The following is a 13,174-nucleotide window of genomic DNA, read 5'->3' as shown; positions in this document are numbered from 1 at the left end:
TACCTGAGCCCCATTCATCCATTAATTTGACAAACCCCGCTGAGCAGCATCTATGGGCCAGGAACTCTCCAGACCCAGGGGATACAGCAGGGAACAAGACCATGACGCTGCCCTCACGGAGCTCACGGTCTCCTAGGACAAGAGTTCTCCACTGGCGGTGATGTAGTCCCCAGGGGACATAATATTTGGCAACGTCCGGAGACGTTTTCGATTGTCCCAACTGCAAGGATGCTACTGACATCTGGGCAGAAGCCGGGGATACTGCTAAACCTCTTACAATGCACGACGCAGCCCCTCAAGAGACAGACATGTACCTGGTAAGTTTCAGACGCAGCCACGAGATGAGGCCAGACAGTTGGAGCAGAAGAGCGAGTAGGGGAAGAGGGGTGAGAAGTTTGGGGGCAGACCACATCAACCTGGAGGCCATGGCCAAGGCGCTGGGCTGTCCTTTGAGTGAGACAGGGGCCCGAGGGGTTCTGAGCAGGAGTAGCTAGATCCGTCTTAGGCTTTAAAGAAACCCCTCCTGCAGAATGGAGAAGGCAAGACAGAGACCAGAGGGGAGGCTATTGCAAGAATCTAGGTGGAAGGTGACAGTTGCACAGGCCAGAGGAGGGTGGCAAAGAAGGTGGTGTGAAGCAGTCAGGTTGTGGATCTAATTTGAAGGTGAAGCCAACAGGATTTGCTGAGAGATTGGACGTGGGGTGTGGGAGAAAGAGGAGTCAAGGATGATCTCAAGGCTTTGGGCCTGAGCCAAAGGAAGGATGAACTACCCCATATTGACTTTCCTCTCAGGAGAAGGGGGATAATTCTATGCACTTCACAGACGTGGACCCTGAAAGAATGACCTTCCAGGCAGAGAGCAAGCTCTTCAAAAGCCCGGGTTCTCAGGGGGACGGGCCATGTCTGCAGGGCCAGCCCTGGCACCGTGAGGCGGTTAGAAAAGCTGCCCTGCTCCCCACCCCCGACCCAGATGATGTGCTCAGAAGACTAAGGAACATTTGCCTCGTGCTTTGCAGCTGACAAAGCACATTTGCAAACACTGAGTGCTATGATACAATAGCCCTGCTGAGCTGAAAGGCCCTGACACACTACCCCATTTTGTAGATAAGAAAAACGGAGACCCAGAGAGGGTCAGTGACTTCCCAGCAGTCACACAGCACATCAGTGGCAGAGCACTGAGGGCCAGAACCACTCCTCCACGCCCCGTCCCCCAGCTCAAACTTCTGCCAAGAGTGCAGTGGGTGTTCACGGGTTAATCTGACAACCAGCTCCCCGGGGACTGGCCTGGATGATGGGCTCAGTGCACATGCCTCCAGAGGCCTCCAAGAGGGGCGGGAGGAGGACCCTGGCCAGGCCCACGCACCAGACTCCGGGGGCAGGGAGGGCTCCACACATGTGACGCCTGTGTCACATACACATGTATGTGTCATTGTGAACCTCACACCCATGCATGGCCTCTCACCAGTCCCCTCCCAGCCGGCCCTGCTCACCCTGAGTGCAGCCTAGCCCCCGCCTGGCCCCCTCCCCCATGCACCCTGCCCTCTTGCAGCAGGAGCCCAGAGAAGCATTTCCTGTTTGGGGGCTGCCTCCTCCCCCTCTAAGCCCAGGTTCCCAGGGCCCCAGGCTGAGCAGAGGTGAAGGGAGGGCAGCCCCCCCCCCCGCCCCCCTCCTTCCCCCCACACACCAGCTGGAGCCAGGCAGCTGAGGAGTGGGGGGAGGTTGAGGCAGGAGTTTAGTATATAAATGAGGGTTTGGTGATGCCCATGCCCGCGTGATCAAGGTGGTTTCCATTCAGGGCCTGCACACGAATGTGAAGGATGTCATGCGTGAGGACATGTAGAATGCCACGCCACTTAAGTATGTGCGTCTGAGGGGGTTCGCGTGTGCAGAGCTGGGATGAGGGGACGGTGCCGAGAGAGGGCTCCTGTGTGGGGAGAGGAACGCACGCACGTGTGTGGTGTGAGGGGCGTGAGTCAGAGCGAGTTTCCACATGTATGATGAGCAGCTGGGCCCAGAGACAGTTCGCAAGTGCGATGAGGTCGGTGTGTCCACAGCGGATCTCCGAGTCTCTGGGAAGGGACCTCAGCTCACCACCAAGAGCCCCAGACGGCGCTGGGCTTTTCTGAGGGTCTTTCAGCCCGCTGGGCAGGCATCTCCCCCTCTCCTCGACTCCCAGTCCGCGAGCTGCACCTCCCCCCGCCCCCACCCTCCAGCACCCCCCACCTCTGCCCCCCCCCCCCCCCCCCCCCCCGCCCGCCCGCTTCCTGCTCGGGCGGCCCCGAGGGAGCGGGAGCAGGGAGCTGGCAGCGGCCCCAGCCCACTCCTTACAAGGCCTGAGCCCGGCCCAGGACCGCCCCCGGCCCGCCCGCCAGAGGCCCCGGTCCCACCCCCTGTCAAGAGCGTCTGCGGGCCGGGGCTCGGGCCAGTCGGGGGGCGTCGCGATGCTGCTGCGCCTGCTGCTGGCCTGGGCGGCCGCGGTGCCCACGCTGGGCCAGGCCCCCTGGGCGGCCGAGCCCCGGGCCATCTGCGGCCCCGGCAGCTGCTACGCGCTCTTCCCGCGGCGCCGCACCTTCCTGGAGGCCTGGCGGGCCTGCCGCGAGCTGGGGGGCGACCTGGCCACGCCGCGGACCCCCGAGGAGGCCCAGCGTGTGGACAGCCTGGTGGGGGCCGGCCCGGCCAGCCGGCTGCTGTGGATCGGCCTGCAGCGGCAGGCCCGGCAGTGCCAACCGCAGCGCCCGCTGCGCGGCTTCACGTGGACCACGGGAGACCAGGACACGGCCTTCACCAACTGGGCCCAGCCAGCCACAGGGGGGCCCTGCCCGGCCCAGCGCTGCGCGGCCCTTGAGGCCAGTGGAGAGCATCGCTGGCTCGAGGGCTCGTGCACGCTGGCCGTCGATGGCTACCTGTGCCAGTTCGGCTTCGAGGGCTCCTGCCCCGCGTTGCCAGATGAGGCGGGCCAGGCGGGCCCTGCGGTCTACACCACGCCCTTCCACCTGGTCTCCACCGACTTGGAGTGGCTGCCCTTCGGCTCCGTAGCTGCTGTGCCCTGCCAGGCTGGCAGAGAGGCCTCCCTGCTGTGCGTGAAGCAGCCCGAGGGCCGCGTGGGCTGGTCTCGGGCCGGGCCCTTGTGCCCAGGGACCGGCTGCGGCCCGGACAATGGGGGCTGCGAGCACGAGTGTGTGGAGGAGGTGGATGGTCGCGTGTCCTGCCGCTGCGCCGAGGGCTTCCGGCTGGCAGCCGATGGGCGAAGCTGCGAGGACCCCTGTGCCCATGCCCCGTGTGAGCAGCAGTGTGAGCCCGGAGGGCCGCAGGGCTACAGCTGCCACTGTCGCCTGGGTTTCCGGCCGGCCGAGGATGAGCCGCACCGCTGCGTGGACACGGACGAGTGCCAGATCGCCGGCGTGTGCCAGCAGATGTGCGTCAACTACGTTGGTGGCTTCGAGTGCTACTGCAGCGAGGGCCACGAGCTTGAGGCCGATGGCATCAGCTGCAGCCCTGCGGGGGCCACGGGCGCTCGGGCTTCCCAGGACCTAGGGGAGGAGTTGCTGGACGACGGGGAGGACGAAGAGGACGAACACGAGGCCTGGGAGACCTTTGATGGTGGCTGGACAGAGGTGCCTGGGATCCCATGGATGGAGGCCACGCAGCCACCTGACTTCGGCCTGGCCTACAGACCTAGTTTCCCAGAGGAGGGAGAGCATCGGATGCCCTACCTGGACCCCACCTGGCCACCCCCACTGAGTGCCCCCAGAGGCCCCTACCACTCCTCGGTGCTCTCCGTCACCCGGCCTGTGTTGGTCTCTGCCACACGCCCCACACTGCCTTCTGCCCACCGACCCCCTGTCATCTCTGCCACCCGCCCCGCCCCTGGCCCATCAGCCCCCCGTGATCCCTGCCAGGCACCCAGCTTTGCCTCCTGACCACCAGTTCCCCGTGATCTCAGCCAGCCGCCCAGATCTGCCTTCTGCCTACCAGCCCCCTGTCATCTCTGCCACTCACCCAGCACGACCCCCCGCCCACCGGCCCCCCATTATCTCAGCCAGATACCCTGAACTGTCCCCTGCCCACCAGTCCCCTGTGTTTCCGGACACCCATGTCACTGACACTCAGACCACCACTCATTTGCCTCAAATCCTTGCCAGCCACACCCCTCTGGTCACGACTTCCAACGCCCATCAATCCCTTGTCTCCCCAGATGTCCCAGTCCTTAAAGCCCAGGCCACTCACCTTCCCATTGCCTCGACGGTCCAGCCCCCTCTGACCACTACCTCCAGATCCCCTGTGCCCCCTGCCCATCAAGTTCCTGTACCTGCTGCCACCCAGCCCCCGGCCCTCCGCACTACCCTCACCTCAGAGCCCCCTCAGCATCCCCCTAACCAGACTTCACTCACCAGCTCTACACACCCCCATTCCAAACCCCCACAAGTCCCAAGGGAAGGTGCCCATGACCGCAAGCTGGCCCCATGGCTGCCCTCAGCAGCCCCCACAGCAGCCCCGACAGCCCCGGGGGAGGCCAGTCTGGCAGGCCACAGCCGGAGGGATGACCGGTGGCTGCTGGTGGCTCTCCTCGTTCCAACGTGCGTCTTCTTGGTGGTCCTACTCGCACTGGGCATCGTGTACTGCACCCGCTGCGGCCCCCACGCACCCAACAAGCGAGTTACCGACTGCTATCGCTGGGTCACCCACGCTGGGAGCAAGGGCCCAACAGAACCAGTGCCCCACCGGGGCAGCCTCACGGGGGTGCAGACCTGCAGAACCAGCGTGTGATGGGGCGCAGCCCCCCCTCTGCGGGGTGGGGGGAAGGGGCGTGCGTTGGACACATGGCCCAGGCTGCACCAGGGACTCATGGGAGCTGCCCAGCTGGACAGAGGGCTTCCTGCCCCCACCCCGGACCCAGCCAGGCTCCTCTGTCAGTCAGCTACCAGACTTGACTCTTGGGGACTCTGCTCCCTGGCCCAGCACTCAAGACTGAGGAGACGCCGAGGCCACCAGGACCTCAGGGGGTGGGTGCTGGGGTCTTCTCCAATAAATGGGGTGCCAACCTCACCCAAAGTTCCTGACCCCCATTGATGTCTGAGGGGAGGGTCTGGGAGGACTCAGCAAAAAGAGGGGACCTTCCTTCAGCTTGTCTGGGCCCAAGGAAATAAGGTAAGACCCCTTAAGGGAGAGTATGCTTCAGAGATTCTCAGGTAAACAGGAGCCCAGAGAAGGCAGAGCCTTGCCTACAGTCACACAGCAAGCCCAGGAGTGGGAGGTTTGGCATAGAGAGAGTTTCATATTTGTTCCTTTTTTTTTTTTTTAACCAAAACTCCAAGAAAGTGAGGCTGAATATGGGGGAGAATTCTAGAATGAAGGCTTCTGCTGAACTGGAGCCAAACTGGGATTTAGGAGTCAAAGGTAAACTCTGGGTCTGGTGATTCTGGGGAGTGAAGGGAGTCTAGTGGGTGAGTTTCTGTCCTCTGGTACCTCCTATTCTGTGCCCACAGGCTGCCCAGAAGTTGGTGGCTGGGGCCCAGGGTCACTCAAGGGTGCTACCATTCCCTTGGTTTAGGGGTGTTCTGAAGGTGCCCTTCCTCCCTGCTCTGGGGAGTAGGTGGGAGTCTGCCTAGCAGGCCGAGATGGGGAGAGCACAGAACCTGGGAGAGATATCCCATATCCAGCTCCCTTGGCAGGTTTCTGAGTAAGACCTTCCCGTCTTGGGTCACATTTTGCCCTTCTCCATGTGGGTGGTGCTGGGACAGAGAGAACCCAGGAGACCAGAGCTTGTGCAAGTTGCTCCATGCTGAGGTGTCCCATGAATCCAGAATGGGATAGTCAAAGCCTGGGGGAACCTGGCAAACTCCATCATCCTGGGCTCACTGCCTTAGGGACCCGGAGAGGCGGGACCTGGGCCAGGGAGGCGCCGGTTCCCACTGCCTCTGTAATTTTTCAGTTGCAGTCTCTAAGGGGCCTCTAATTAGGACAGAGCAGAACCACCACGACCACCCAGACAGGAGAGGAAGGGTGCCCTATGCCACCCTCTGGCCCCAGGGCCTGGGCCTGGGCCTGGGCCGGGCCCCAGGGGACCGGTAGAGGAGGGGCCATAACTGGGGACGCACCGGGGGCCGTGGAGGGGGTGGAGGGAACGCTACGCACCGCCCCCGGTCCCCGTTCTCAAGTTCCCCTAACTCAAACCAGACGCCCCCGCCAGATCCTGCCCGAGTTTTTAACCTCCGAGACTCCGCTGGAGAGATTCGATGCAGGAGAGTGAGGTCGCGGCGTGGTCCAGAGGCCCGGGTCTGAGAAGGAGATGTGGGCGCATTCTAGGGGGTGACAAAGCCTGCCAGGATGGGACAGACTGGAGCTCCCTCCCGTGACCCCGGGCAGGGGATCCAGAGCGCCCCAAAGGCAGGAAGGAGTTAAATGCACTGCTGTCGGAGGGAGGGGATGGGAGTGGGGAAGGGGGCCCAGAGCCGGCTCTTTGTCATCCCGTAATGAGCAACAGATGCGGAGCTGCGTGCGGGCCTAAACAGACTGCCTCCCAGGGCAGAACCCCCGCCTGCGCCGAGCCCGGGCTCCGCCCAGACCCGGAGCTGTGTCGTAGGCTCCGCCCATTGACTCTCAGACCCCGCCTCAATCAGGCGCGAAACTCTCCTGCCTACAAACCCCCGCACTATCAGATAGGTCCCTCCTAGTTACGAGCCACGCCCACCCACTGCTGTCACAGCACCCTCTCTGCGGGAGCTCTTCAGAGGCCCCGCCCACCAAAGCCACAAGCCTCTCCCCCTGCCAGCTCAGAGATTCTCGAAGAACTATTGCCCCGCCCCTCTGCTCTATCCGCTCCGCCCCGGCCGAAGCAGTAACGATGGCCCCGCCCACCAGGACCATAAGCCCCACCTTCTCAGGGCGGCCTGGGCAGACGGGCAGTTCTTAATTAGTTCCCGCTTTCAGGAAGTATAAACTCCACCAAGAGTTTACACTCTCTCCTCACGCCGCGTAGCGTGCCCAACCCGACTGAACCACAAGCCCCGCCCCTCTTCGGAGCTTGAGACCTAGTTCAGCAGTGCAGAACATCCCGCAGAGACCTCCCCCAAGTCCAGGAGACCTGCAAATTCCGCCTTCCGGTGGTTACGCGTTGCCCTTAAGAGCCTCGTCGGGCTCCGCCCCCAGCTATAAGCCCCGCCCCTCGCAGAGTTTTAAATGATAGGGGCGGTGCCCCAGGCCCATCTCACTGGGGAAAGCTCCGCCCACATACAGCTGCTAACACCCTTACTTCTCACTGAGATAACGGCCCACCTACAGAGTCTTCGGGTCGCCCACTAAGAATACTCACAAACCCCATCCCTGAAGATCCCTTAAGTCCCGCCCATCCAGAGCGCCCCCTGTTGGGGGCTCTGAGCACAAGTACCGCCCACACAGAGAGCGTAGCCCCGACTTCTCTCAGGCTCCACCTACTGTGAATGCATAGCCACGCCCACCAACACGTTCCACCTTCTCGGGACTCCGGGGCCCAGGACTCGCCTTCTGAGTATGCTCAGACTAGTGGATCCGAACTCCTGTCCCTGACCAGGATGCCCCTGAACCTAGCCCTGGCACCCTCTCCTTCCCTACTCACGGCTTGCGGTCGTCTAGATTGCAGGTTCTCTGGGGGGAGCTCCGAGACGAGGTCGAGAGTCGGGTGGATGGCGTCGACGAATGGGCCTTTGGCGCCACCTGCTGTCAGCGCCGGGACTTGCAGGCACCGGGAAGCCCGGCCCCTCTCCCAAAGCACACTAGGGTTCAATAAATAACTTCCTTGAAGTATTTATTACATGTTTGTGTTATGCAAATACTGGCCGCCTTGGCAAATATTTGCCCCCAGACCGGCAAAAGAGCAGATCCACTCACGTGTCCTCCATCATATTTGGAAGACCCCCAAGGAGGCCTCTGTGAGCAGAGGCGGCCCCTGCCAGTCTTTGCAGTGGCTGGTGGGACTTTAGCTGTTCTTTATGCACGAATCCTGTTTCCCAGGGGTGAAAGCACAAACTGTCACTTAACTTGTTAATGTTGGGTGCTCCCCTCCCCCAACTAGCCCTCCAAACTGTGGACACTTTCCTCAGGGGTGTGCATTTGGCAGGAGGGAGTGGGTTCGGGCTCAGAGACCCTCATGTAGAAGCTGAGAGTCACAGTTTTTGGAGCAGGATTGATCTCAGCGCTCATCACTACATTTGAAAATATTCCCTTGCTCACTCCCGCACTAGACCGGGGCTCCAGGAGTCAATGCCAGGGGCTCAATGAACTGTTTTTCAAAGGTTATTGGGACAGACTGGGGAGCTGAGGCTAAAGCGGGGCAGAACTAACACCTACCGGATTCCAGTAGGTACCAACACCCAGCTAGACAGTCTGCGTTAGGCATTTGGTGGAGCCACCCCCAACCAACCCAAAGCCTGGAGAATAAGATGCTTTCCAGATGAGATTCCGACGCAGGCGCCCTGGCCACTATGAATGGGAGTAGGGTTTGGTGGCAAATCATAGTGAAAATAATAATGAGAGCCTGCAGCAGCTATTATATGCCTAGTCCTATTCTAAGGGCTTTAAATGTCTTCACCCATTTGAGGCCCATAACAACCCCCATGCAGTGAGTGCCATTCTCACCGTGATTGACGGACGAGGAGGCCGAAGGCACTTCAGCCTGTGTGCCTCGTGTTAAGCCACCGCCCCATCTGACCAAGTTAGTAAGTGGAGGTTTGAACCCCAGTAGATTCTGTGATCTTCACCCCTGGAGCAGAGCCAGGCCACAGTGACAGCCGTGTCTCTGATTAGAAAATTCCCACCTCTCAGGGGACTTGCTTTTTTCTTAAGTCAATACATTTTTACTTAAGGCATTTTAAGTGATTCCTTCCACTGCCAATCATCTTAGCTCCTCCAAAGTCAGAATCGGAATCTTCAAAATAGCCCTTTCAAGGAGAACTTTTGTTCAACCCACAGTTCACTGTCAGTCCACAATTCTTTCGGGTGGGCTTCTCCACTTGAATATGGACATACTTCAGAAATCTAGTTCTGTGAATAAAGAAAACCACACATATATCTCTGAGGTGTTCCCAAGGATGCAGGTCTGCAGAAAAAGCCCCATCGGGATTGACCTTGACAGAGGGAACTTGCTTTCAGCCAGAAGCTGCAAGGTGTAACCTCTTGGGCTGATTGTGCTGTGATTTGGGGGCAGTAGTGGGGGGCGGGGGTGGGATTCGTGAAGTCTTCCTAACCCAGGAGGGGTCAGCTGTGATTCTGGCAGAGGATTCTGAGGTCTGTGACCTTGTGGGATGCAGACAAGAGGGGCGGAGTCAGGTCGTGGTGCAGCTTTAGGGCATCTGGTGGTGGCCATGCTTTAGCATGGTTTTGGTGACTTCAGGGATTTAGTTCTTCCTGGGAGTCAGCTAGTAGTGGCTGAGGGCGGTCACCCTGCACCAGACAGCCTTGCTTTGATTCCAGCTTCACTACGTGAGGGCTGGGGAACCTGAGGCCGGGTCTCTGGTGGCTCGATGTTTGGCTCCTCATTTGGAAAAAGGGGCATACTAAAGTGTCAACCGGAGCCACAATAATCTGGCAGAGAGAAAAAGGACTCTTTATGGGGAGCGTCAAGGTTTCCTGCTGGAAGCCAGTGAGCAAGTTCAGGGTGGTTGCACGAGCCTGCTACAAGAGGCTCGCACCAGAGAGCCCTGAACACAGCGTCCAGAAACTGATCACAGGAGAGCTGAATTGGCAAACACTGAAGTCCCAAACCCATCAAATTCCCATGGCAGAGGCTCTCAAACTCCCTTGGTTCACAGTATCTGAGTACCTCAGTGAGATTTTCATGGCACCCCGAGCCAAAACAAAAACTAAAACAAAACAACGACAAAAAAAAAAAAAAAAAAAAAAAAAAAAAAGAAAGAAAAGAAAAAGAAAAAGAAAAAAGAAAACCTCTAACAGGAGCACCTGGCTGGCTCAGTTGGTGGAGCGTGCGACTCTGGATCTCAGGGTGGTGAGTTCAAGTCCCACGTTGGGTGTGAAGCGTACTTAAAATTTTTTTTTTAAATGCCTAACAGTTTCATTTAATAGTTAAGTCCAAACAATATAAGAGGTACTTGTATTTTAATAACTCAGCAGTCATTTGAAAAAATAATATGCATACATTGAAAGATACAAGAACTGGGGCGCCTGGATGGCTCGGTTGGTTGAGCGACCAACTTCAGCTCAGGTCATGGTCTCGTGGTTCGTGAGTTCAAGCCCCTCGCCGGGCTCTGTGCTGACAGCTCGGAGCCTGGAGCCCGCTTCGGTTTCTGTCTCCCTCTCCCTCTCTCTGCCCCTCCCCTGCTCATGCTCTGTCTCTCTCTCTCTGTCTCTCAGAAATAAACATTAAACAAAGTTTCGAAGGATACAAGAATCTTTTCATTCTTAAGTAATCACAATTGCTTGCTCGTGAAATATGTGCCTGTTGGACACTGCACAGCTTCTCAAAACTTGGAATCAAATTGGACATCGTCACCTTCATTTCCTGTTACGCATCGACTTTCCCAATAGTACTTGCTTTTGACCCAGCAGCTGCCAAAAGCCCAGATTCACAAAGATATTATGTCATCGAAGGAACGCAGTGCGATCCAACGTTGAAACTGTGAACAGCCTCAAGCTAGCCGTTTGCCAGTTGTCTGACAGATGTCTGGTGTCTCTGTGTTTCTTTCAAAGTTTCATAATATTCTGGGGCTTCCTGTGAGTTTGCTGCAGTGTGGCAGGTCCTACATCAAAGGAAGGGCCTCGTTAGACAGCGGGATCCTGATGGAGGTACGCTGGGAGAACTGGGAAGAAGGTTTGGGACTGGGGATGCCTATAACCCTTCCCCTCCCCGCTTTCTCCACTCCGCTGCCAGACTTGCCCCTGGTGGCTGATGATAGATGAATAGGGACCCGTGGGTGCCTTGCAGAGTCAGATTGGGAAGGCCATGTCACATCCAGGATGGCTGATGGAGGCCTATGAGGAACACGCACACCTGGAATTTGGCGGCGGGGGCGGTGGGGGGGGGGCTGGTTCTTAGGGGAGGGTGGATTGTCTTGCTCTAACACAGACATCTGGCGGTGGCTTTTTCCAGAGGGCTCACTCCAGCCTAGACCTAGCACTGGCCTTCACTGGAAGGGTCAGACTTCCTTTGGAATGCTACAGAGGAAAGAATTACAAGACTTTCGGAGGAAGGAATGAGAAGATCAGTCCATCCCACCCATTAGCTGCCCAATCCACAGACTGACGCTTCCCCAGGCTCCGGTGATTCTCCACTCTCTGTGGCCGCTGAAAATAGGAGATCAAAGAAGTCCCCGAAGGACTGGTTGAAATGTGTCTCCACCTGGATATCTCACAATAACCCCCTCTCCACTTCAAGGTCCTTAACTTCAATCCCGTCTGCGAAGCCCCTTTCTCTGTGCAAGATGACATGTTCACAGGTGTCAGAGACTAGAGAGTGGACATATTTACTTGGGGCCACCATTCGGCCCACCACGCTTAGGGACCAGGAAGAGAATTCTAGGTCAGGGTGAGATTCCACTAGCCACAGGGAGCAGGTCCTGTCATGGAGCATCCGGTAAGTGCGACAGAAGAGAAAAATCTATTTTTTATCGTTGGTTTGTTTATTCGTGAGAGACCCTGCCGCTTGAAAGTTGCCAGCCACCTTTTTTTAAATGTTGATTTATTTTTGAGAGAGACAGACAGACAGAGTGTGAGCGAGGCAGGTGCAGAGACAGAGAGGGAGATACAGAATCCGAAGCAGGCTCGAGGCTCTGCGCTGTCAGCCCAGAGCCCGACGCGGGGCTCGAACTCATGGACCGTGAGATCATGACCTGAGCCGAAGTCGGACGCTTAACCGACTGAGCCACCCAGGCGCCCCAAGCAGGCAACTTTTAAGTGGCAGTTTCTTTCACTAATAAATAAATAAATAATAAAAATTATATAGATTTTATTTTCTGCCCTAGTAGGTGCCCCGCTGTGGGACAGTCTCACAGAGTACTCACCCAGGGCTATTTTCCTGGTTCCTGTGTGTGTGATTTGGGACATTTGGACGCAATACAAAGCGCCGTATCCCCGTGGGAATAAGAGCTACCACAGAGGGAAGTGTCAGGTGGATGCCACAGGAACCCCCTGCCCACTCAAATAATAAACCATTCGCTCTTTTTTCCAATATTTATTGAGAGCCCTACTGTGCATCAGAGAGTCCGCAAGGGATCAGGGGCACGGAGAAACCACAAGGGAGAACAGCAGGAATACATATGGCGGACCACTTGGGGCACTGCCCAGGCAGGAGGGGGTGGGATGCGAACCTAGGCAGAGACAGAGTTGGCACAGGAGGAGAGAGCAAAACTGGGAGGCGGTTGGCGAGCAGATATGAACAGGACTCAGTGACTGGCTGACTGTGAAGGAGAGGAATGGTGGCTGAAGGGTTTTGGCTCCCGGAAGGTGCGATTCACGGAGGCAGGGACATGGGAGAAGAGGCCAGGAGCGCGTGGGTGGCTCAGGTGATCGGGGGCTCAGATCACGATCTGGGTTAAAAGCCCACATCGGGCTCGCCGCCGTCATCGTGGAGCCCGCTTTGGATCCTCTGTCCCCTTCTCTCTCTGCCCCTCCCTCTCCCCCACTCACGCTCCCTCTCTCTCTCTCTCTCTCTCTCTCTCTCTCTTAAAAATAAAAAATAAACATTAAAAAAGAACAAAAAACGACGAAGCCGGTCTGGGGAGATAAATGACACGGTCAGTTTTGCATCTCCAGGGCTTGGAAGGTCACCTGAGTGGATGCCTCAAGAAGGCAACTGGATGCCGGAAGCCAGAACTCAAGACAGAGGTCCAGGCCGAAGACAGAGATTTGACTTTCCATCTACCCCACGGCTGGAGGCATTACAGAAACTGCCTGGCGAGTACCAGCGCTCACTGCCCGTCGCTTTCCGGGTTCGACTCTGGAAACAGACTGAGCTAAGCAAGCAGTTCAGGAGGGCAACTCAGACCCTAACTTCATAAATGTCCACACTGCTTGCATTTTTAAAGGATCCTATATTCACTTTTTAGGTTTTTTGGAGGCTTATTAAAATGTTAGTCTTTATACTGTTGTAGTCTTTCATAACATATTGTGCTTTTATAACACATCCAGTGAAATTCTTCTACTGAAAGAATTCAGTATTTTTATTCTGGTCTCTTTCATTTTACAA

At 57.4% G+C, this 13,174-nt stretch overlaps 1 protein-coding gene across 1 annotated transcript; it reads left to right on the top strand.

The window, feature by feature from the left end:
* The first annotated feature begins 2,385 nt into the window (after positions 1–2,385).
* On the top strand, positions 2,386–5,052 carry CD248 (CD248 molecule). The gene is given in 2 exon segments (XM_058689731.1): positions 2,386–3,860; positions 3,862–5,052. Coding segments are annotated over 2 exon segments (2,325 nt in total). The 5' UTR covers positions 2,386–2,441; the 3' UTR covers positions 4,768–5,052.
* Positions 5,053–13,174: the final 8,122 nt, after the last annotated feature.

This window comes from Neofelis nebulosa, chromosome 10 (assembly GCF_028018385.1).
Source record: "Neofelis nebulosa isolate mNeoNeb1 chromosome 10, mNeoNeb1.pri, whole genome shotgun sequence".
Lineage (NCBI taxonomy): Eukaryota > Metazoa > Chordata > Mammalia > Carnivora > Felidae > Neofelis > Neofelis nebulosa.
Note: the sequence above shows the minus strand (reverse complement) of the source record. Positions and strands in the feature narration are given on the sequence as shown.